This window comes from Barbus barbus (assembly GCF_936440315.1).
Source record: "Barbus barbus genome assembly, chromosome: 37".
In the NCBI taxonomy this organism is placed as follows: domain Eukaryota; kingdom Metazoa; phylum Chordata; class Actinopteri; order Cypriniformes; family Cyprinidae; genus Barbus; species Barbus barbus.
The window spans coordinates 6,487,002-6,512,731 of NC_136715.1; the positions used below are offsets into that span (position 1 = coordinate 6,487,002).

The window sequence follows — 25,730 nt, forward strand, 5'->3', positions numbered from 1 at the left end:
ACACAAATATTATCTTTCAATTAATTTTTCTCGTATTAATTTGTTTGTTGAAGATACTGACTTCCCATTTGGTATTAGTCAATCCTCATTCATGATTTAGTAATATCCTTTTGGACTATACAATAAATCATACTGGCTAATTAGAATTATAATATGTGTGCTTTTTTTTTTTTTTTTTAATGATAACAGTGATAACTAACCTCTGATGGTGTATGTGTCACTGTGTGGTGATCTGATCTCAGGTTGAGTCTTGAGTGAATAAACACAGATCAGCTGTCTGCTGTTCACTGATCGTGGGAAGAGTTCACTATGACTTAAATAAAACATACAATGACTCTCTCCAGACTGTCTCCTCTGAGAGACACCCTGATACAGAAGAACATCATCCTCAGTGTAGAGACTACAGATGAAATCAGCTCGGACTGAAAGTGGTATTTCACATGATACGATGAGCTGGACATCATCATCACTAACAGTGATGAAGGGTTTCTGAAGTGAATCTGTTCGAAGAGAGATGATTCAGTCACTAAAAACACTGCAGTAACAGTTTCCAAACCAGAAGAACAGCAGTGAAATATCTCACCTAGAACCGTCACTGTGGCAGGAGGAGAGTGAGATGATGGTTTATTGAAGCCTCCCTCATGTATTGCGTAGTAACAGTAAATGTTGAATGATTCAGGTGATTTTACAGCTGCCCATATGAGCACTTCAGCACCAGTGAGATCCAGCGCACATGATGAACTGGCTTTTATATTCTTCTCTTCTCTGTTTATGTAGAAATAACACTGATTCACTGTAACATCTGCTGGCATCTCACAGCTGATCTTCACTGAGCTGGACTCTATTATGACATCTGGAGACACTTTTACAGTAGGAGATTCTGAAACAGCACAAAACAGATCACTACATTACATCTTGACAATGTTTACAAGAACAATAAGACTATATTATTCACGTTTTGTGTTTTTAAAAACAATCTAAAAAAGCTGTTGATGCATACACTCAAGTCGAAACAACACAAACCTTCAAATTCCTGGGCCTGCACATAGTCACTTCTCCTCTTTATTGAAGATAGCCCAACAGCGCATGTATTTTATAAAGCAGCTAACAAGAGCAGGCATACCCTCTCTATCCTCACTGGTTTCTACAGATGTGTTATTGAGAGTGTACTAACCAGCTGTCACTGTCCAACCCAGGTCCTTTAGAAAAACATTTTTCTAAAGATAACATTTTTGCAAAACTCCCAAAAAACGATCTATACATAGGCCTACATTTTTATCTCACTTTGTTTTTCTTTAAAACTATCTGTCAGGTTTAGAGTTTGGTTTAGTGTAGGTGGTACATTATTTTCAAATGTGATAGAGCGATAAACTTTCCGCCATTGCCGTGATATGTGCATAAACCAGCATAACAAAATGTTTGCACAGTTATTTGTTTCAGAGAAAACTGAAAATGTTTTTTAGCGCCACTCACTGGACATATCAATTTGAAACAAAATTGTTGCCACAGGCCCCTGTTTTCACAAGCCTGTGTTGCAGCTGTCTGCTATAGAAACTGTTCAGCAACTGACAATAAAGCTGAGCTGTGGTTGGTGAAGATTGCACAGTATCACTGTTACCAACCTCCTTGAAGACTTTTATATCGCTTGGTGTGTGAGGAAGGTGTGTGTGTCTCCATCAAGAAAGACTTTCCCACGAATTGTTAAAGCCTCTCCCTTCTGGGAGCATGCAGACCAGAACATACAGACTCAAAAACCTGTTTGTGGTTTCCACAAGCAGTCAGGTTTCTGAACTGCTGGTCTAATTGTGTCCAACTGTGGACCCCCTCCACTGAAAGGATTGTGTTGTGACCATCATCATTTTAATAGTGCACTACCATAGACCAAGACTGACCCTACAACAAAAGATGTAACAATGGCCTCGTAATATTCTATTACATAGCTTATATGCAATTACTTAATATTAATTACTGTATATCTATTCACTTTCAAATCAGTCAAATCACACTGCCACTACACTTTGTGACCTATAAATATGGGCATTATTTAAAAAGAAAATAAACAGCAGAGATCCCTTACTGTGAAGTGAAGTGAAGTGAAGTGAAGTGAAGTGAAGTGAAGTGAAGTGACATACTGCCAAGTATGGTGACCCATACTCGGAATTCGTGCTCTGCATTTAACCCATCCAACGTGCACACACACAGCAGTGAACACACACACACCGTGAACACACACCCGGAGCAGTGGGCAGCCATTTATGCTGCGGCGCCCAGGGAGCAGTTGGGGGTTCGGTGCCTTGCTCAAGGGCACCTCAGTCGTGGTATTGAGGGTGGAGAGAGCGCTGTAAGACAGAACATCCACAAAGAGTAGAAAAACTATGAAGATGAACAACTCCATTACAGAGAGAAAAGAGACAGAATGAAACTTACACAATGGGTGAATTAGAAAGTATTGCATCAGACCACAGAAACCTTACCACATACTTTGCATTTTCAAGTATAGATGTAAGTGTCATGATTCACATTTACAGCCATATGCTATGTAACACTTACATATGTGTGTATCATAGCGCATGAACCATCATGATATAACAGATTATGATTATGATATAATCATGATCTGATATAACAGTTTTAGAGGCCTGAAAATTTTAAAATAAAATACAGTTTAAAAGATGAATGTTTAAATTCTACTTTAAGTTTGAGGATGATTCTTAAAACACATACTATACAAATTACAGACCCATTCAGAATTATTAACACACCAAAATACACATTAAAATAAATAAATACTGTAAATGAGCTTTCCTATAGCTCATATAGTAGAGCAGGGGTGCCCAACCCTGTTCCTGGCGATCGACTGTCCTGCAAAGTTTAGCTCCAACTCTAATCAAACACAACTGAAGCAACTAATTAAGGTCTTCATGATCGCGTGAAAATTAAAGGCAGATGTGTTTGATTAGATTTGGAGCTAAAATTTGCAGGACAGTTGATCGCCAGGAACAGGGTTGGACACCCCTGTAGAAGAGCATGCCGCTAGCAACGCCAAGTTCATGGGTTCGATTCCCAGGGAAAGCAAGAGCTGATAAAATGTAAAAACTGTAACTTGAATGCAATGTAAGTCGCTTTGGATAAAAGCATCAGCTAAATGCGTAAATATAAATGTGCAGAAACTCAGCAGCAGCATCAGTGATATCAGTGAGTGCTTGTGTCTTCTGCTTAGAGGTTCTTATGCCCAAATGTGCATAAGTGCATAAGATTACAAAACTTTAGTGAGACACCTCATTGAACCAAGAGTTGTAGTTTGCTATTATAATGTCAAGCCCCATTGGATGTTTTGACCTGCCGTTCAGTCTTTATTGCATATAGCGTCAAGTAGGAAGGATGATGCTTCTTGGAAACAATTATAACATAAAAAGGCAATTTTTAAAGCTAAATACACCGGAATTAATGACTCACTAAAAACAGGATGTAAATCATCTTCCATCTCTGATGTAAGTGGGTTGATTTTGTGAGAGGAGAAGCTAATGTCACATGATGGTTCTTGAAAAACTGATTTAAGCATCTTTTAAATACAGATACAATTTCATCAGAAAAGTTCATTTATCATTACAGTTTTAGTTCAGCTCTTATTGATTCCCAAGCTCCACTAGTGGTATTGTACTAGTGGGTTTGCCAGAGAAGATGCTGAATATTCACTGAGGACACAGTATATTCCACACCAAACACAGAATAAAAAAAAAATAAAAAAACACTACTATTTTTGTCTGCAAGTAAAGACACTTTATTTATAGTCGCTGTACATAAGGAACACAGATATGAGATTCATCAGTCCATCTTCAACAAACTGTACATGTGATCTTCTGTGTTTGAGTGAACTGGTTTTTCTGGGATCGTGCAGTACAGGTGATAAACATTCTTAAGGGAGAAGAAATATTATTAAGGCACAAGTAAATGTGTTTGTATTCTGTTCACGATGGACAGTTATGTATGTCTGGTGTGTGACAGTATTCAAACATACCTCATTTTCCTCTGCATTTCCCCTTTTCTGTTGTTTATTGACCAAAACATCTGTAATGCAATGTTGACCTTGATGAACAAGCTCTTTGTCATAAAATTTTAATGCATGTTAAGCTTTGACACAGCAGAATCATCTCTCAGAATAATTCTGTGCATCTGTGTTGTAATGAATTTAGTATTTGTCCAACTTCCTCCATATTAGCTCAGCATGATTGGGAGGCTAAGTATCTGACCTTCTAAATGGAGGCACCAAAAATGTAGTTTTTGTAATAAAGAGGAAGTCTTGAGTTGTGAAACCACAGTTTGTTTTCATAGTAGGTCTATATTAACAGCTCTTATGTGAACAGAACAAAATTTGATTCTTCATAATATGACCACTTTAATGAGAGAAACATTGCATTACCTGATGGCTGGTAAATTGAATTTACAGACATAATGAAAGAGTGAGGGTCTGTGGGATCTGCTGTGCTGTCCTGATGTGACTCTGGGTGTTCGAGGCCTTTGAAAGAACAACATGATGAAGAGGGTCAAACAGAGTCAATAGTCAAAACTATACAAAACAAGAGGACAAATGGCTTCACCGAAAAAGCTTCAAATTGAATGCATCACATTAGATTTGATTACAGTGACACCAAACACATAAATGCATGTCTTGATACCAAACACTATGACTGAATGAGAGCATTTGCAAAATAAATTGAGAGCTTTACGACAAATGGGAAGATCTCCGTATAATCATACTTGGAATATAGAATTTAAGTCTTAATGTAAGTCTGATGTATGTATAAGTGACCACAAGCTCCTCACGTTCAATTTGATTCCTTCTTCTTTGCAGACTGTGAAAGAACGTGTTATCCGTTTTAGGAAAATTAGTGCTATTGATCTTGACCATCTTAGTCATACTATTGGTGACTTACCGGTTGTGGCTTCTATTGACCAATATGGACATCTCCATGGTATACATGTGAGTTATGCCAAATTAGTTATGAAAGCTATAGGCAGGCAGTTAGAGCAGAAATACAAAAAATCTTGCCTAACATTTCATAGATCAATGTTTGAACAGAATTAGATTGAGTATCACAATGCTCTCAAAGCTGCAAAAATGGCTTATTATTCTACAATTATTAGTAGTGACATCTCTAATCCACAATAAAGTTGTGTTTAGAACAGTCAAACAATCTTATTAAACCTCCTAGTAACATTAACTGTTCCACTACTGAGCAGTGTAACAAGTTTCTCAATTATTTTACATCTAAAATTGAGAATATCTATAATTATATTGCCTGTGATCATGCCTCTGAATTTGTTGAGTTGCATCCTCCAAATTTACCTGATTTTGTTTTCTCAAGTTTCAGTGCTGTTGATTCTGATTTCATTTCTAAACTTTTGTCAACTACTTGTATACTTGATCCTTTCCCTACTACTGTGTTGAAAAACTGTTTGTCTGTTATTGTACCCCACATCACTACTATTGTCAAAGCCTCACGCAGTGTAGGGACTGCGTCTCTTGCTTTAAAAATGGCAGCAGTTACACCAGTTATTAAAAAGCCTGGGAGTGATATTTCTGGGATGTCCAATTATCGGCCAGTTTCCAATTTACCATTCCAGACAAAAGTCCTTGAGCATGTGGTTGTTAGCCAACTCCAAACTCATCTTTATACGAATAGCCTACTAGAGACTTTTCAATATGGGTTTAGGTCTGGACACAGTACGGATACTGATTTAGTTAGGGTCTTGAACAACCTTCTTGTTATAGCTGATTCTAGGACTTGTGGCATTTTGGTTCTGTAAGATCTTAGTGCTGCATTCGATTTGAAATGTCACAGCATATTACAGACTACATACTATAGGTGGATTGGTCTGTGTTGAACTGGTTTAAATCTTACCTTTCAGATTGCTCTTGGTTTGTTTACCTGGGTACTAATAGATCTCAGACTGTGCCTTTGTGTCAGGGTGTTCATCAGGGGTCAGTTCTGGGTCCTGTTTTATTTAGTATTTATATGCTGTGCGTGTTTTGACTTACACATCCTCACGTCACATTACCCCAGTGCTCCAGCAACTTCATTGGCTCTCGGTTAAATCATGTATTGATTTTAAAATTCAGATTTTTTTCCCAACCTTTTTTTCAGGGGACCCCTATTTTATATACATACATTTATATACATTATATTTTTTCACCTAATAAAGAAGATTAAAGATACATATTACAAATACATATAATATATAAATAAAACAAACAGTGCTTTATTTTCAGGTACAATAGGTGTATTTAGCAGGAGCATTCAAGAAATTGAATGAACAAATATAAAAATAAACTATAAAGACTGATTCCTAAAGCAACTGTATTCAAGTTTTTCAGTCAAGAGTAGTGAGTGATTTTTCTCTTTGCATTTTGTTGTTTTATTAACGTTAAAGGAATAGTTCCCCAAAATAAAAATAAAAATTCTGTCATCTGTCTGTCAATTCTGTCATGATGTTTTATTTTTATACCATTATTTACTCAAAAGTTGCTGGTCCACAGTGACTTCCATATGATTTTTTCCTACTATCAAATTCAATGTGGACCAGCAACTGTTTGGTTACCCTTATTCTTCAAAATATCTTCTTTTGTGTTCAGCACACAAAATAAATTAATACTGGTTTGAGACAACATGTGAGTGAGTAAATAATGACAGAATTAAATTGTAGGGTTAACGATCTCTTTAATGACATTCGGCAGCATGTTTAGTACTGACCCTTTAAGACCTGCACGCATCTACAGACACCTATCCATTTTTCTCTCAACAGTTTACTTTCATTTTCGACATAACCGAGTCTATATGTAAACCTTGTGTGTTTTGACAGTATCAGCGCAAAAGATAACTTAGCTCAGTAATCAGGCGCTGTTTGAAAGGGTTTTAGCGAATGAAACATTTAACCGGCAAGGCTTGTATGCAAATAATGTACTTTTGCTATTGCGAATAAGTGCAGTGTCCTGTCAGAGTAACTCTACCGCTGTATGTCATGTTGTACAGAATATAGAGACGGCGGCGCCAGAACTGTATTTGATAGAATATTTTCTGTGGCACGATACTATGATATTTCTTCAAAAGCAGATTGTGGAGAGATTTTATCGTCCACAATCAAAAATCGTAATATTACACACCCCTAATTCATTCATATTTTAATTCATATAATTTCCCTCTGTAAAAGCTTTCACTGCTTTCCACCATATTTTCAAACAAAACGAAACCTAAGCTGCATGCTGCGACTGTATGAGATTGTTTCTACCTTTGCTTTATGATTGACAGTATTTAGGTGAGTTTTTATAATCCTGGAAAACAAATGGTTTTAATCATAATACAGAATATTAAACGGTAGGCACTAACTGTCGGGAATTTCATCTTGTGGTGAGCCCTACTTGGGTGAGCTTGGCGACCCCTTGTAAATCTTTAGCGACCCCCAGGTTGGGAACCAGTCTATAAAGCAGTGTATGAGTTGGCTCCAGATTACATTTGTGACTTGGTTACTCTTTCCACTCGCTCTCTCTACTCTGCTGGTTGTCTCTCTCTCTTTAGTTATGGAACGCATTATCTGCGTTTATTAGGGATGCTACTGCCTTGAGTTGTTTTAAGAAACTTCTTAAGATGCATCTTTTTAGTAACGTTTTTAATTTATGATTTATTACTGTGGTTCTATTTTTGATATTATGTATTTTTGGTTTGATTTGTTATTTTGTTTTGTACATGTTGTAGCGCTTTGAGTTTGAGAAAGGCGCATTACAAATAAAATGTATTATTAGTGTTATAAGTTGTACGATTTTATGGTGAGGTGTTTTCCTTATGGCCTGAACTCTTCTTTTAAAAGAAGATGTGGTTAATAATGCTGATCTGTTGATGACCTGAAAGAGGAAATGGTACCAGACACCGCAGCCCGCAGACACGCACACTGTTTAGGCTCACATGGTGACATCTGTTAGCAACTATGCTTTTAATTTATCTGAGATCATTTCTTGAGAATGATGTTCTCTTACCAGATATGTGCGGAGATGTTTCTGGTACAGAAGTGATCAGAGAATATATCTCTACAGATCCAGAACAACTCTAAACAACATAATCAATAATCAACAAATAAGTCCCATTCTTACTTATTATGGTATATATATATATATTAGTGCTGTCAAAATTAGTGCATTAACGCAGGCGATTCATTTTTTCACTTTACAGTTAACGCAGGAGCGGGGCCTAGGGTTGGCCATCCCACTCATAACTGCTCATTCTTTCTCTTTTTTCTTGACAAGACGTGCATTTATTCAGTCGCAGAACGTCTTTACAAGCACATCAAATAGGAGACGTTTCAGACACGCGCTTCAACTTCATTTCAGTGTCAGGCGCGAGTCAAACGAGCGTGCGCGTGCTCTTCAATACATGCACAAAGGTGCAGGCGCGTGCACAGACTGTATCATTTCATATTAAATCGCGAAAGAAACTACGAGCATGCAATGTCATGATCAGTTAAGTCATAAAGTTACCAAAAAGGCGATTAAAGCTGCCATAAAACTGTACATGCATGCAATATGAGTTACATTAAGAGCATGTCTCTGAAATGGTTTTCAAAACTGTCCTGGAGCAGCCCATGACTGTCTCCCTCATCTAACACACTCGATTCAACTCGTCAGCTCATTAGAAGAGACTGAAATGGGTTAGAGTTGAGAAAATACTATGCGTGTCAGATCCGCGTCTTATTCGGTAGCAGCAGCTCTTTAAGAAACAGCAGCCAAAACAACCTAATAACCAGCGGCTATGATGTCTGTTCATCAAGAACAAATGAAAAAATTAGGAAATCAATAACTTTTAGAGTTTTAAGGATTCGTTTGTATTTAGTTTAGAATTTAGTGTTTGATAACTTTAGTCAATTTCTGTACGTTTCTGCTGAGGGGCACAGGTAGATAAATATGACATTCATTATAATGGGTTTATGTGAAGATTGTTTTAAGTTCACTTAAATTAGAAATTATTTTTAAAGTCTAATAAATGTTAAAATTGATAGCTCTTAATTATAATGTAAAGTTAAATGGCTATAGTAAATGGTCATATGTTAGGGTGAAACATTTTAATAGGGAAATATTAATTGGTATCAGTGATACTGGCCTTCAGTCATAAAAATAAAGATGCCATTAAACAAATATTAAAAATATACTGTCTTTATGTTTGCACATTAATTTGAAGATTGAATGTGAAATTATTGCAATATAAAAGTATATTTTAAAACTTTAATGTTAGGTGGGATTAATCACAATTTATTTCAGAAAAATGTGCGATTAATTAGTTAATTTTTTTAATCGATTGACAGCACTAATATATATATATATAAAGTTGTAAATATTATATTAATATATATAAAGTTGTAAATGCACAGATACTCACCATACCAATTCCTTGACTGGGCACTTCCGTTTTTATTAGTCTAATTTTGCAAAGAATCAAATATTGCTCTTTATAGCATCTTTTCATACATGTATAAGCCAAAGAAGCTAAACATTCACACATTTAGCTCCTGGACTACAAAAGTAGTTTTTATGAAAAATAAATATTTACAACAATATATATCACAGACTACTGAAGTAAACGCATGAAAAAAAAAACTTACTGTTTTCTTCTTTTTTTACCTAGAAAACAATGACTTACATCATTATATGTTTAATTCTAGCTTGCATTATTAATTCTATATTGAACAGTATTAAGCTCAGTATATATCCAACAGAATGTACAATGAGCCTCATTCATGACTTATTTTCGTATTCATAAAAGTGTTTGGTGACATTTTGATAACACCATACAGTATGTACTATAATGATTTTTCACAAGTTTGTTTGCCCGTATAGCCAAGTAATCTTTAAGCTATTAAAGGTTAAACTTGTTTGGCTTGTTGTCTGCAGTGAAGAAGCTTGAGGATAAAAAGATCACATAACATTCTGTACACAATTCAAATAGTTGTAATTCATGGGCGGGGATTATGATGTGAATGAGTGTGCATGCACACACTATTTACAAGTGATTCGAATTCATTTAGATATACACATTTGTGAATCCAGAGGAATTTTTTTTACACACCAGTTACTCTGAATGTACTTATGTGTTTATGAAAGATTGATGAATGAGGCCCAAAGAATGTACGTTTGTAAACTTGACTTACTTGCAGACCGGCACAGACAGATGAATCCTGTGAGTCCAGACAAAATTACAGCAACACCAGCGGAAACCAGCACTGTAAACCATGTGTCTGTGTAAAAACAAAACCAACACTTTAGTCCATATTTATGTGTATTATGATGTTTAATATGTGCTTTAGACACATCAGTCCACCTGACAATAGAAGTGATACACAAAATAACTCAGAAATGTATACTTGTTTTACATTTGTTCTGTGCATGGAAAGAAGTAAACGTTTTACAGAGATTTGAAATGGAATGAAATCATCAAATTAATTAAAATATGGAAGCAAAGTACTCCGAAATAATATTAAAACCTCTGTGTGGCTCTGGATGAGCCATTGACGTATGAACACTACAGCTGCAACAGAAGAAAAAAAAAACCTCACATGAAATCATCTAGCGTCAGCGTTAGTTCTGGCAGGTCACGTTAGTCAAGCTTGCATCAGCTGACTCTCATATATAGACACCACCCCTCACAATGTAGAGCGCTTTGAGTGCTTAGAAAAGCAGAAAAGCGCTATATAAATGTAATGAATTATTATTATTATTATTATCCACATCTACCTATAGGGATGCAACACCTATCACAGCACTCATATATAAGGTCCATCAGTATTCTCACTAGCTTCGCGTTCCTTAATAGCTAAATACCCACCTCCATCCCCAACTCCTCCTCTGTCAGTCAGGATTCATATTCATATCTCCTTTGAATCAGACTAGAGAATCAGTGTGTGTGTGTGTGTGTGTGTGTGTGTGGAAACTGCAGTGAGAGCATCTTAAGTTATATTGAACATGGAAACAACAAACATTTTATGTCTGCAAGCCATAAAAAGTACTAACATTTTATTAAATCAATGTAACTTCCCCAAAAAATTTAAATAAGCAAATATATTGAGTGAAACACAGAATGTTCCAGTGTGATTTAACATTTTGTTCAGATATATTTTTGCAGCACTCGACTCAAAAGTCTGGTAGTGTGTGATCCTCAGTCATTTAGTGTATGTTTTCCTCTGTAACTATTTACAAAGTCGGCAAGTGTATGATGTCTGGTGTTTAAAAATCTGTTCAGATTTTGAACGTTGTGTAGTGTATTCCAGCCTTAAGTACTGACTATGTTCTGATATTCTACTGTTACCAGGCAAAGTGGAGTTTGTAATGGAAGCTGCAGAAAAAAAACCTGCATATAGTTATAGTATTAAAACAAAATATTAATAAAAAATATACATAATTCATAAACAAATATTAACCATGTTGAAAACACCATAATCATGAGTCTCCAACATCCATGAATCCAATGGACGAATCCAACATTAATTTCACACAGTGATTTTTATCATTGAGGAAGAGTGGATGAACTTACTCGTGATTTCCTCTGTAATACTTGTTGACAGGTTTGTCTTGGAATGGAGGTCTAATAATAAAAATTAAAATCGCAAGGGGAATCACTTTTCAGAAGGGAATAGTTTTTTTCTGAATTTAAGCAAAATAGAATAATAGAAATGTGTTATTAGCCACTTACCAGTCATACGGTATGTTATGGTTTCAGAAGTGGACATTACAGGTACTGCTGTTGAAAAGACATTGTGAAATGTGTGATGATGCACAGTCTATAAATATTCAATAAACAATCATGAACCTAAAAGAATAATTGTATTTTGAGGAAATTCAAATTGGAGTAAGAATAACTGATTTCCAAACAAAAAGGTTTTCATGGCTGTTGTTGTAGTTTGTTTAGTGGCGGTTGATGTTGAAACTGCAGAGATAATTTATCAGCATTACAGGGAGTCCATTTACATATTTTGCCAACTTTAAGTAAGGTTTTTGTTGTTGTTGTTAAAGTTACAGGTCAGTGCAGACTTTAAGCTTTAAATCAAGGTGTTAAAGAAAAATGTAACATAAAATGCTTAGGAATTACAACCATTTTTATAAACAGACCCCCATTTTCAGGGGCTCAAATGTAATAGGACAAACAAATATAATCATAAATTAAATGTTCTTTTTTTTTTTTTGCTGATAATCTTTTGCAGGCAATAGCTGCCTTAAGTCTGGAACTCAGTGACATCACCAGAGACTGGGTTTCCTCCTTTGTGATGCTTTGCCAGGCCTTCACTGCAGCTGAATACAGATGTTTGTTTGTGGGTCTTTCTGGTTTTAGTTTTGTCTTCAGCAAGTGAAATGCATGCTCAGTCAGGTTGAGATCAAGAGATTGACTTGGCCATTGCAAAATATTCCACTTTTTTGCCTTCAAAAACTTTTGCTTTTGCTGTATATTTTGGGTCATTGTCCATTTGTATCAAGAAGCGCCGCCCAGTCAGCTTTGCTGCTTTTGACTGAATCTGGGCAGCGAGTATATCTCTATACACTTCAGAATTCATCCGGCTGCTTCTGTCTTCTGTCACATCATCACTAAACACCAGTAACCCAGTGCCACTGGAAGCCATGCATGCTCATGCCATAACACTGCTCCACCATGTTTCACAGATGATGTTTTATACTTTGGATCATGAGCTGTTCTGAGCCTTCTCCATACTTTTTTCTTCCCGTCATTCTGGTACAGGTTGATCTTAATTTCAGCCATCCAAAGAATGCTTTTCCAGAAGTGGTCTTGCTTTTTTAGATGTTTTTTGGCAAAGTCTAATCTGGCCTTGTTTGCACCTTGTGGTGAACCCTCTGTATTTGCTCTCGTGAAGTCTTCTCTTGATTTTGGACTTTGACAGTAACACGACTACCTCCTGGAGAGTGTTCTTCTCTTGGCTGGATGTTGTGAAAGGGTTTTTCTTTACCTTGGAGAGGATCCTCCGATCATCCACCACTGCTGTCCTCCTTGGACGTCCTGGCCTTTTTGTTACTTTTTTTCTCAGAATGTGCCAAACTGTTGATTTGGCCACTCCTAATGTTCCTGCCATCTCTCTGATGGATTTGTTTTGTTTTTGAACCCTAACAATTGTCTGTTTGGAGATTTGTTTGGAGAGATCCTTTGAATGCATGATGTGGGTTCACAGCAACAGCTTTCAAATGCAAACGGAAAACTTAGAATCAACTCCAGACCTTTAACCTGCTTAATTAATGTATAAATAATGAAGGAATTGCCCACATCTGTCCATGAAATGGCTTTTGAGTCAATTGTCCAATTACTTATGGTCCCTTAGAAAAGGGAAGAGGTGCAAATTAAAAAGCTGGAATTCCTTAACCTTTCCTACAATTTTGATGAGAATACCCTCAAATAAAGCTCAGAGAGTGCACTTTAAGCCCATAATCATTATATAACTGTAACTTGAATATGTTTTGGTCAACAGCTAAAATAACAAAAATCGTGCCTTTGTCCAAATATATTTGGACCTAACTGTGTATATACATGTATTGAGAGAGAGAGAGATCTCAAATTACATGATGGTGAGCAACAGAAAAAGTATTAGCAGTATTAGCAGTTAATTTGAATTCAACAGTGTTTTGTGGTGTTAGGTTTGGCAAAATACATCTGAAATACATTTATATATCTGTAATACATTTAAAATTTCCTACCGTAAATATATCAAAAATTCATTTTTGATTAGTAATATGCATTGCTAAGAACTTCATTTGGACAAATTTAAAGGGGATTTTCTCAATATTTAGATTTTTTTTTTTGCACCCTCAGATTCCAGATTTTCAAATAGTTGTATCTCAGCCAAATATTGTCCTTTCCTAACAAACCATATGGAAAGCTTATTTACGATGTATACATTTTATCATAAAGTACTTAAAGTGCTATATTTGATATATTTTAATGTGGAAAAAAGTGCTATTTAAAGACACCATTAACACGTAGTATATCATATAAAGGGAATATCAGCATAGTTACAATACATTTAAAATTAATTATTTAATGTATATTTAATGGGCAATACATTATAAATACATTCTGTATATATTTACTACATATTATTCTTATATTTTAAATAATTTATTTTAAAAAGCACATTTCAGTTCATATTCATGGAGTCTCAAAATAGCACAGTTGAATACACTTAGATGTTCTTAAGATTATCTTAAGAAGGACTGAAGAATAATTTCTAAGTTCAAAATTAGTTAGAGCAGTTTAAGTATATTATGGAAGTGTACTAAGTGTACTGAAATAAAATATATTTTAGTATATTTTTTCACCTGGGTACAGTGCGTTAAGACTTTTCCTGACACTGCCGGTTATGAACTGACAGGGAGAGCGCTCATTTTCCAAAATGCCTCGAGTTAAAACTGAACTGAGAACAAGAATGTGCCAAGAACGTCTCAACACTCTTATTGCTTATAGCCATCGAGTCGATGAAGTGGTAGGGTACATAACTTCACAGACAGGAAGATGAGAAAGAAACTCATGTAAAGTAAGAAATTGTTTTGTTAACCATATGCTAGGTTGGATAATTGTCAGGGCCAACAAAAAAGTATTTGTAATTGTGCTTTTTCTTAATTAACTGTCAAATATACATGTATTTAATGGATCACATGAATAAAAATTATTTGTCTCCATAATCCAATGTGTGACACATACCTTGAAAACATCAAATAATCAAGCAAAATTCAGAAAATGCAATTTAAAGATGTGTAATTCATATGCTTTAATTTGCCTCATTGTTGTTTTTTTATTGTGTAGCAAATATTAGACTTGTGAGAGAAAAAAATTGGTTAAATTTACATTAAGGTTCCCTTTATGTTCCCTTTAAAGAGTTTATAAAGGTGTTCATAAATGACTAATAACTCCTTTATAAATGCATTATAAATGACTGATAATCAGTAATAAATGCATGAATAAAAAGGTGATTTTAATGTAATACCTGCCAAATAGTGAGCCATTTTAAATATAAAGTTTATAGCTCATTAATAAATGGTTCACAGGTGTAAACTTTACATTAAGGTTCATTTTCACAGGTTATTAATGTTTACAACTCATTAATAAATGGTTCTTTACATTAAGGTTCACATGAAACTAATAAAGGAATTACATTTTCATAAAACTTTCATTTAAATTTTTCATTCAAACAGAGTTTGAGAATTTAATCTTGATTAAAAATATATATGTTTCTAATATATTTTAGTATACTTTTTTCACCTGGGTACAGTGCGTTAAGATTTTTCCTGACACTGCCGGTTATGAACTGACAGGGAGAACGCTCATTTTCCAAAATGCCTCGAGTTAAAACTGAACTGAGAACAAGAATGTGCCAAGAACGTCTCAACACTGTCGCTTATAACCATCGAGTCGATGAAGTGGTAGGGTACATAACTTCACAGACAGGAAGATGAGAAAGAAACTCATGTAAAGTAAGAAATTGTTTTGTTAACCATATGCTGGATTGGATAATTGTCAGGGCCAACAAAAAAGTATTTGTAATTGTGCTTTTCTTAATTAACTGTCAAATATACATGTATTTAACGGATCACATGAATAAAAATTATTTGTCTCCATAAAACCAACGTGTGACACATACCTTGAAAACATCAAATAATCAAGCAAAATTCAGAAAATGCAATTTAAAGACGTGTAATTCAAACGCCTTAATTTGCCTCATTGTTGTTTTTTTATTGTGTAGCAAATATTAGAAAAAAATGGGTTAAATTTACATTAAGGTTCCCTTTATGTTCCCTTTAAAGAGTTTATAAAGGTGTTCATAAATGACTAATAACTCCTTTATAAATGCATTATAAATGACTGATAATCAGTAATAAATGCATGAATAAAAAGGTGATTTTAATACCTGCCAAATAGTGAGCCATTTTAAATATAAAGTTTATAGCTCATTAATAAATGGTTCACAGGTGTAAACTTTACATTAAGGTTCATTTTCACAGGTTATTAATGTTTACAACTCATTAATAAATGGTTCTTTACATTAAGGTTCACAGGAAACTAATAATTTTCATAAAACTTTCATTTAAATTTTTCATTCAAACAGAGTTTGAGAATTTCATCTTGATTAAAAAAAATATATGTTTCTAATCACTGATGTGGACAGGCATCGTGAACCTTTGCAGAGAATCATGGGTAAAATACAGAGTAGTTTTGGTAAGAAAAATCATAAGAAAAGTGGCTCGCTATAATAGTCTATTTTTGCTGCATCATGAAATAAATCAGGAATCTGTTTTTGAGTAACAAATGTGAATAAATATATTTATTAAGCATTTATAACAAATGAGTTCAAATGGCTCACTATTTGGCAGGTATTGCAAAAATCTTTTTATTAATGAATTTAATTTAGAACTGCTTATTAATGATTGATAATGCATTTGTACTTGAGTTATTAGTCATTTATGAACACCTTTATACCCTTTATAAAGGGAACCTTAATGTAAAGTGTTATCAAAAAATATATATCAGAAGAAATGAGTGCATTTGGCTCAGAGTGAGACGATGGTTTGAATATTCATGATCATCTTGAATTTCACTTTCTATTACTGTGAATGAGCAAAGGGAAAGAACAGGAATGGTGAAAAAAATGGTGGGGCCCTTGGAGGTAACTGGCCCCAGGGGTTTTGGAAGTCATAATCCATCCCCGGGGGAGAGAGACTGAATCCAGGTTTTCTCTACTTGTATCGCCAAACTACTCACTGTTGATTGCCCAGCTTGCAGTCCTTTGTAAATACTTTTTGGGGGTTGAACATTAAGCCGAGCCTCGGGTTCGAGCATCCGTCGAGGACAGCAAGCCAAGTTCGCTTACCATTAACCGAAACTGTCATTGTAGGCCTACATTTCTGTCCATGACATTTAGATATCTGTTCTTTTTATATTCTGTATATGAAATGGTTATGGTTAGGTTTTAAGGTAGGGTTAAGGGATCTAAAATGGTTAAAATCTATAAAATGGTTAAAATGCAACAATACAAATATTTTTATGATATAAAAGGTTTGCAAATATTTTGTTACTTTAGCTGTAAATATTTCATTTTCATATTTTAGATGGTGTCAATACATACTGTACATTTGAGCATTTATCCAAATGTACAAAAAAAAGTATGTTTTTTTTTTGTTTGTTTGTTTTTACCTGTAAATGTTATGTACTAAATATAAACAATGAGACCAGGCTGGAATTTCTCACCTTGAACCGTCACTGTGGCAGGAGAAGAATGAGGTGATGGTTTCTCAATGCCTCGCTCATGTATTGTGTAGTAACAGTAAATGTTGATTAATCCAGGTGATTTTACAGCTGCCCATCTGAACACTTCAGCACAAGTGAGATGCAGCTCACATTTATAACTGGTTTTTATATTCTTCTCTTCTCCGTTTGTGTAGAAATAACACTGATTCACAGGAAGACCTGCTGGCATCTCACAGCTGATCTTCACTGAGCTGGACTCTTTTATGACATCTGGAGACACTTTTACATGAGGAGATTCTGAAACAACACAAAACAGATCAATTACATCTCATTGACAATCTTTACAAGTACAATAATATTCCAATCACATATTTGAAGTTCTAAAATGTGAATAAGACAGCTGCTAATAAACAGTACAATATACAGGAACATTATATAGTACAAAGAATATCTCAGGTAGGTCGATTAAAACTTCAAACGTCAACTGAGAAAAATATTGCTGAAATATTATAGACAATGAAAACTTGTTCACTACAAATGTGACAGACTTCAGAATTTAAGTGACATTTAACAACAGAGATCACTTACCGTAAGACTGAACCTCCATCAGGAGCAGAAAAGCAATGAAAACGATCAACTCCATTACAGCGAGTGTGAGAAAAGAGACGAGACTTTTACAATAGAATTAGGAAGTAACACATCAGACAACAGGAAACCATTTTAATCCATTGTGCCATCAGTTCTGTGAGCGTAGATCATGTGAACACATGTACTGTTCAACTCAAATGTTAACAGAAGACAGATCTGGGGCAGATGTTGTGGTCAAACTCATATTAAAGACAGAGGGTAGTTTTGTAAACTACTATGCGAAAGTTCAAATATGCCAAAAATAACAATTAATAGACTTAGATATCAAGAATAATAATAATAATGTGGAAATTATTCACTTAGGGGTTACCTTTATTAAGTAAGTTTACTCCTTGATGCATAAAAGCACACAAACAATTAATTTGTTCATTGATCAGACTACTATCTGACAAAGAAAATAATGCAAACAAAACTGACAACGGCAGTGAAATGTATATTGTTAGAACCTGTGTTCATCTGTATATTAAAAGAGCTGATTAAAAAGTGTAAACACTATAGAAATTAAATTTAATGTGCAACAAGTGAAGAAAGTAAACAGGTCATCCATGTTTTGAGGAGCACACAGAGGAAGTTAAAAGAGATGTTGTTTCCAGCTGGCAGGAGGTGTAGTTCAGTTCTGTGAGAACATCAGCGGAACCTGCAGAGATACAGACTTTATTATCATGTTTCTATATCCTGGAGTTCAGTTTATGAACAACTAAACCTGGACATTGTACTTACTGGTAAAGCGGCACAGACACATGAATCCTATGAATCCACACAGAAATAGACCAATACCACTGAAAACCAGCACTACTGAAAGCCATGAGTCTGTCAGAAGAAAAAAATAATGATTTAATCCATGTGTATATTACAAAAAGTTAATTTAACTGCACTAAATCAGATTAATTATGTGTTTTTTATTATCAAATTCATTTTAAATTAATATACATTGTGATGTGATCATAAAGGTATTAGGGCATTTCAAGGTTTGTTTCAGTTTGTAGAAATATGCATAATAAGCAGTTTTTTGTTGTGAGTGAATGAACAACCTTCAGAGTGAGTGTGAACAGTGAGAGGAACAGCTGAAACAGAAAAGAGATTAAATCATATTAGAGTAAAAACTGAACTACTGCACAATATTACAGACATCAGTGTTTCTAGATTACATCTGTCAAGAAAAGGATACTTCTTATTTAACATTTGACACAGATTTAATATTATTTCATAAGCAAAGCAAAAATATACTAAGCCTACATGTTTCTGTCTCTCTGGTTGAATCATGCAGAACAGAGGCTGCTGGGAAAACAAATAAAAATCAACAGTGTGTGATGTGATTTTTACTCTGAATCAGCTTAATGAGTGAAATGTGCAAAATGTCTCTGTGTGCTTGTCAAGTATGTTTTATTTTAAATACAAACTTTTACATACAAAGTTTTTATGGTTGTTGTCAATGCTTCACCAGTAGATGTCACTGTTATGATGTAAAATAGTATTCAACAAGGTTGCAGTGTTCATTTAGTTTGGTAATAAAATTCTGTGTAGTACTGCTGTTGCTGCTGAAACTTCATGGAAACATGCAAACATGGAAAACAATAACCATGATAAGCAGATAACTGAAAAGTGGAGGATAGATTCCAAAAGAACTCATTTATTTTATTTTTTTATTAATATTATTATTTTATTTTTTTGTATTGTGGAACATTAAAGAAGCATTCACAGATAATGTACAATGTATGTGTGCTTATGTAAGCCAGAGTTAAGAATGCAGTCACATCTAAGTGAATAAATGTGGTTGGGGATGCTACAGCGCTTTACCATGTACAAATAAACTTTGAAAGTGAATCCCTGCTATATTTTGGAATATGACTTTTGAATCCAACTAATTAATTTTACACAGTTATTTTCACCATTGAGGAAGAGTGGATGAACTTACTCATGGTTTCCTTGCTTGCTTGGCCACTTTGTCTTGGATTATTAATTGTGTTTTTATTATCAAATTCATTTTAAATGAATATACATCGTGATGTGATCATAAAGATAGGGTATTTCAAGGTTTGTACTTGTTGACAGGTTTGTCTTGGAATGGAATTTGTCTAATAATAAAAATAAAAATCGCAAGGGGAATCACTTTTCAGAAGGGAATTGTTTTTCTGAATTTAAGCAAAATAGAATGACCAGAAATGTGTTATTAGCAACTTACCAGTCGTACGGTATGTTATGGTTTCAGAAGTGGACATTACAGGTACTGCTGTTGAAAAGACATTGTGAAATGTGTGATGATGCACAGTCTATAAATATTCAATAAACAATCATGAACCTAAAAGAATAATTGTATTTTGAGGAAATTCAAATTGGAGTAAGAATAACTGATTTCCAAACAAAATCACTCACAGGTTTTCATGGCTGTTGTTGTAGTTTGTTTAGTGGCGGTTGATGTTGAAACTGCAGAGATAATTTATCAGCATTACAGGGAGTCCATTTACATATTTTGCCAACTTTAAGTAAGGTTTTTGTTGTTGCTGTTGTTGTTAAAGTTACAGGTCAGTGCAGACTTTAAGCTTTAAATCAAGGTGTTAAAGAAAAATGTAACATAAAATGCTTAGGAATTACAACCATTTTTATAAACACACCCCCATTTTCAGGGGCTCAAATGTAATAGGACAAACAAATATAATCATAAATAAAATGTTCATTTTAAATTTTTTGCTGATAATCTTTTGCAGGCAATAGCTGCCTTAAGTCTGGAACTCAGTGACATCACCAGAGACTGGGTTTCCTCCTTTGTGATGCTTTGCCAGGCCTTCACTGCAGCTGAATACAGATGTTTGTTTGTGGGTCTTTCTGGTTTTAGTTTTGTCTTCAGCAAGTGAAATGCATGCTCAGTCAGGTTGAGATCAAGAGATTGACTTGGCCATTGCAAAATATTCCACTTTTTTGTCTTCAAAAACTTTTGCTTTTGCTTTTGCTGTACAGGTCCTTCTCAAAAAATTAGCATATTGTGATAAAGTTAATTATTTTCTGTAATGTACTGATAAACATTAGACTTTCATATATTTTAGATTCATTACAACACAACTGAAGTAGTTCAAGCCTTTTATTGTTTTAATATTGATGATTTTGGCATACAGCTCATGAAAACCCAAAATTCCTATCTCAAAAAATTAGCATATTTCATCCGACCAATAAAAGAATGGCCATTATGTTCATTTATGCACTCAATACTTGGTCGGGAATCCTTTTGCAGAAATGACTGCTTCAATGCGGCGTGGCATGGAGGCAATCAGCCTGTGGCACTGCTGAGGTGTTATGGAGGCCCAGGATGCTTCGATAGCGGCCTTAAGCTCATCCAGAGTGTTGGGTCTTGCGTCTCTCAACTTTCTCTTCACAATATCCCACAGATTCTCTTTGGGGTTCAGGTCAGGAGAGTTGGCAGGCCAATTGAGCACAGTAATACCATGGTCAGTAAACCATTTAACAGTGGTTTTGGCACTGTGAGCAGGTGCCAGGTCGTGCTGAAAAATGAAATCTTCATCTCTATAAAGCTTTTCAGCAGATGGAAGCATGAAGTGCTCCAAAATCTCCTGATAGCTAGCTGCATTGACCCTGCCCTTGATAAAACACAGTGGACCAACACCAGCATCACTGACTGTGGGTACTTGACACTGGACTTCAGGCATTTTGGCATTTCCCTCTCCCCAGTCTTCCTCCAGACTCTGGCACCTTGATTTCCGAATGACATGCAAAATTTGCTTTCATCCGAAAAAAGTACTTTGGACCACTGAGCAACAGTCCAGTGCTGCTTCTCTGTAGCCCAGGTCAGGCGCTTCTGCCGCTGTTTCTGGTTCAAAAGTGGCTTGACCTGGGGAATGCGGCACCTGTAGCCCATTTCCTGCACACGCCTGTACACGGTGGCTCTGGATGTTTCTACTCCAGACTCAGTCCACTGCTTCCGCAGGTCCCCCAAGGTCTGGAATCGGTCCTTCTCCACAATCTTCCTCAGGGTCCGGTCACCTCTTCTCGTTGTGCTGCGTTTTCTGCCACACTTTTTCCTTCCCACAGACTTCCCACTGAGGTGCCTTGATACAGCACTCTGGGAACAGCCTATTCGTTCAGAAATTTCTTTCTGTGTCTTACCCTCTTGCTTGAGGGTGTCAATGATGGCCTTCTGGACAGCAGTCAGGTCGGCAGTCTTACCCATGATTGCGGTTTTGAGTAATGAACCAGGCTGGGAGTTTTTAAAAGCCTCAGGAATCTTTTGCAGGTGTTTAGAGTTAATTAGTTGATTCAGATGATTAGGTTAATAGCTCGTTTAGAGAACCTTTTCATGATATGCTAATTTTTTGAGATTTTTTGAGCTGTATGCCAAAATCATCAATATTAAAACAATAAAAGGCTTGAACTACTTCAGTTGTGTTGTAATGAATCTAAAATATATGAAAGTCTAATGTTTATCAGTACATTACAGAAAATAATGAACTTTATCACAATATGCAAATTTTTTGAGAAGGACCTGTATGTTTTGGGTCATTGTCCATTTGTACCAAGAAGCGCCGCCCAGTCAGCTTTGCTGCTTTTGACTGAATCTGGGCAGCGAGTATATCTCTATACACTTCAGAATTCATCCGGCTGCTTCTGTCTTCTGTCACATCATCACTAAACACCAGTAACCCAGTGCCACTGGAAGCCATGCATGCTCATGCCATAACACTGCTCCACCATGTTTCACAGATGATGTTTTATACTTTGGATCATGAGCTGTTCTGAGCCTTCTCCATACTTTTTTCTTCCCGTCATTCTGGTACAGGTTGATCTTAATTTCAGCCGTCCAAAGAATGCTTTTCCAGAAGTGGTCTTGCTTTTTTAGATGTTTTTTGGCAAAGTCTAATCTAGCCTTGTTTGCACCTTGTGGTGAACCCTCTGTATTTGCTCTCGTGAAGTCTTCTCTTGATTTTGGACTTTGACAGTAACATGACTACCTCCTGGAGAGTGTTCTTCTCTTGGCTGGATGTTGTGAAAGGGTTTTTCTTTACCTTGGAGAGGATCCTCCGATCATCCACCACTGCTGTCCTCCTTGGACGTCCAGGCCTTTTTATGTTACTTTTTTTTCTCAGAATGTGCCAAACTGTTGATTTGGCCACTCCTAATGTTCCTGCCATCTCGCTGATGGATTTGTTTTGTTTTTGAATCCTAACAATTGTCTGTTTGGAGAGATCCTTTGAATGCATGATGTGGGTTCACAGCAACAGCTTTCAAATGCAAATGGAAAACTTAGAACAATTCCAGACCTTTAACCTGCTTAATTAATGTATAAATAATGAAGGAATTCCCCACATCTGTCCATGAAATGGCTTTTGAGTCAATTGTCCAATTACTTATGGTCCCATAGAAAAGGGAGGAGGTGCATATTAAAGAGCTGGAATTCCTTAACCTTTCCTCCAATTTTGATGAGAATACCCTCAAATAAAGCTCAGAGTGTGCACTTTAAGCCCATATTCATTATATAACATTATACATAATAATTCATTATGTAACTTGAATATGTTTAGGTCAACAGCTAAAATAACAAAAATCGTGCCTTTATCCAAATATATATGGACCTAACTGTGTATATACATGTATAGAGAGAGAGAGAGAGAGAGAGAAAGAGAGAGAGATCTCAAATTACATGTTGGTGAACAACAGAAAAAGTATTAGCAGTATTAGCAATTAATTTGAATTCAACAGTGTTTTGTGGTGTTAGGTTTGACAAAATACATCTGTAATACATTTATATATCTGTAATACATTTAAAATTTCCTACTGTAAATATATCAAAACTTCATTTTTGATTAGTAATATGCATTGCTAAGAACTTCATTTGAACAATTTTAAAGGGGATTTTCTCAATATTTAGATTTTTTATTTTTTTTGCACCCTCAGATTCCAGATTTTCAATTAGTTGTATCTCAGCCAAATATTGTCCTATCCTAATAAACCATACATCAATGGAAAGCTTATTTACGATGTATACATTTTATCATAAAGTACTTAAAGTGCTATATTTTCATGTGAAAAAAGTGCTATTTAAAGACACAATTAACGTAGTATATCATATAAAGGGAATATCAACATAGTTACAATACATTTAAAATTAATTATTTAATGTATATTTAATGGGCAATACATTATAAATACATTTTGTATAAATTTACTACATATTATTCTTATATTTTAAATAATTTATTTTAAAAAGCACATTTCAGTTCATATTCATGGAGTCTCAAAATAGCACAGTTGGATACACTTAGATGTTCTTAAGATTATCTTAAGAAGGACTAAAGAATAATTTCTAAGTTCAAAATTAGTTCTTGAAAATAGAGCAGTTTAAGTATATTATGGAAGTGTACTAAGTGTACTGAAATAAAATATATTTTAGTATCCTTTTGTTTCACCTGGGTACAGTGCGCTAAGGCTTTTCCTGACACTGCCGGTTATGAACTGACAGGGAGAGCGCTCATTTTCCAAAATGCCTCGAGTTAAAACTGAACTGAGAACAAGAATGTGCCAAGAACGTCTCAACACTCTGTCGCTTATGGCCATCGAAGTCGAGTCGATGAAGTGGTAGGGTACATAACTTCACAGACAGGAAGACGAGAAAGAAACTCATGTAAAGTAAGAAATTGTTTTGTTAACCATATGCTGGGTTGGATAATTGTCAGGGCCAACAAAAAAGTATTTGTAATTGTGCTTTTTCTTAATTAACTGTCAAATATATATGTATTTAATGGATCATATGAATAAAAATTATTTGTCTGCATAAAACCAACGTGTGACACATATCTTGAAAACATCAAAAAATCAAGCAAAATTCAGAAAATGCAATTTAAAGATGTGTAATTCATACGCCTTCATTTGCCTCATTGTTGTTTTTTTATTGTGTAGCAAATATTAGACTTGTGAGAGAATAAAATTGGTTAAATTTACATTAAGGTTCCCTTTATGTTCCCTTTAAAGAATTTATAAAGGTGTTCAGAAATGACTAATAACTCCTTTATAAATGCATTATAAATCACTGATAATCAGTAATAAATGCATGAATAAAAACATTTCCTGTAAATTTTCCTGTAAATGTTATGTACTAAATATAAACAATGAGACCAGGCTGTAATTTCTCACCTCGAACCGTCACTGTGGCAGGAGAAGAATGAGGTGATGGTTTCTCAATCCCATGCATTGTGTAGTAACAGTAAATGTTGAGTGATCCAGGTGATTTTACAGCTGCCCATCTGAACACTTCAGCACCAGTGAGATCCAGCTTACATTTATAACTGTTTTTTATATTCTTCTCTTCTCTGTTTGTGTAGAAATAACACTGATTCACTGGAGGACCTACTGGCGTCTCACAGCTGATCTTCACTGAGCTGGACTCTCTTATGACATCTGGAGACACTTTTACACGAGGAAATTCTGAAACAACACAAAAAAGATCAATTACATCTCATTGACAATCTTTACAAGTACAATAATATTCCAATCACATATTTGAAGTTCTAAAATGTGAATAAGACAGCTGCTAATAAACAGTACAATATACAGGAACATTCAATAGTACAAAGAATATCTCAGGTAGGTCGATTAAAACTTCAAACGTCAACTGAGAAAAATATTGATGAAATATTATAGACAATGAAAACTTGTTCACTACAAATGTGACAGACTACAGAATTTAAGTGACATTTAACAACAGAGATCACTTACCGTAAGACTGAACCTCCATCAGGAGCAGAAAAGCAATGAAAACGATCAACTCCATTACAGCGAGTGAGAGAAAAGAGACGAGACTTT

At 35.1% G+C, this 25,730-nt stretch overlaps 1 protein-coding gene across 3 annotated transcripts; it reads right to left on the reverse strand.

The window, feature by feature from the left end:
* Positions 1–583: 583 nt before the first annotated feature.
* Positions 584–25,730, reverse strand: LOC306857159 (uncharacterized protein). Of its 3 annotated transcripts, XM_079396901.1 has the most exons (11): positions 25,644–25,730; positions 25,062–25,352; positions 20,298–20,348; positions 20,107–20,154; positions 10,192–10,278; positions 9,646–9,664; positions 9,423–9,462; positions 8,030–8,099; positions 4,421–4,516; positions 4,019–4,068; positions 584–3,915 (listed from the first exon to the last, which is right to left on the reverse strand). In XM_079396901.1, the coding sequence occupies exons 1-11, from the start codon at positions 25,696–25,698 to the stop codon at positions 3,826–3,828; spliced, it is 897 nt and encodes a 298-aa protein (XP_079253027.1). In that variant the 5' UTR covers positions 25,699–25,730; the 3' UTR covers positions 584–3,825. The 3 variants fall into 3 exon arrangements, with proteins under 3 accessions (XP_079253027.1, XP_079253026.1, XP_079253028.1); XM_079396900.1 differs by lacking the exons at positions 9,646–9,664; positions 20,107–20,154; positions 20,298–20,348; positions 25,062–25,352; positions 25,644–25,730 and adding exons at positions 11,571–11,621; positions 11,730–11,777; positions 17,277–17,573; positions 17,865–18,003 and having other exon boundaries at positions 10,173–10,278; XM_079396902.1 differs by lacking the exons at positions 9,646–9,664; positions 20,107–20,154; positions 20,298–20,348; positions 25,062–25,352; positions 25,644–25,730 and adding exons at positions 11,730–11,777; positions 17,277–17,573; positions 17,865–18,011 and having other exon boundaries at positions 10,173–10,278.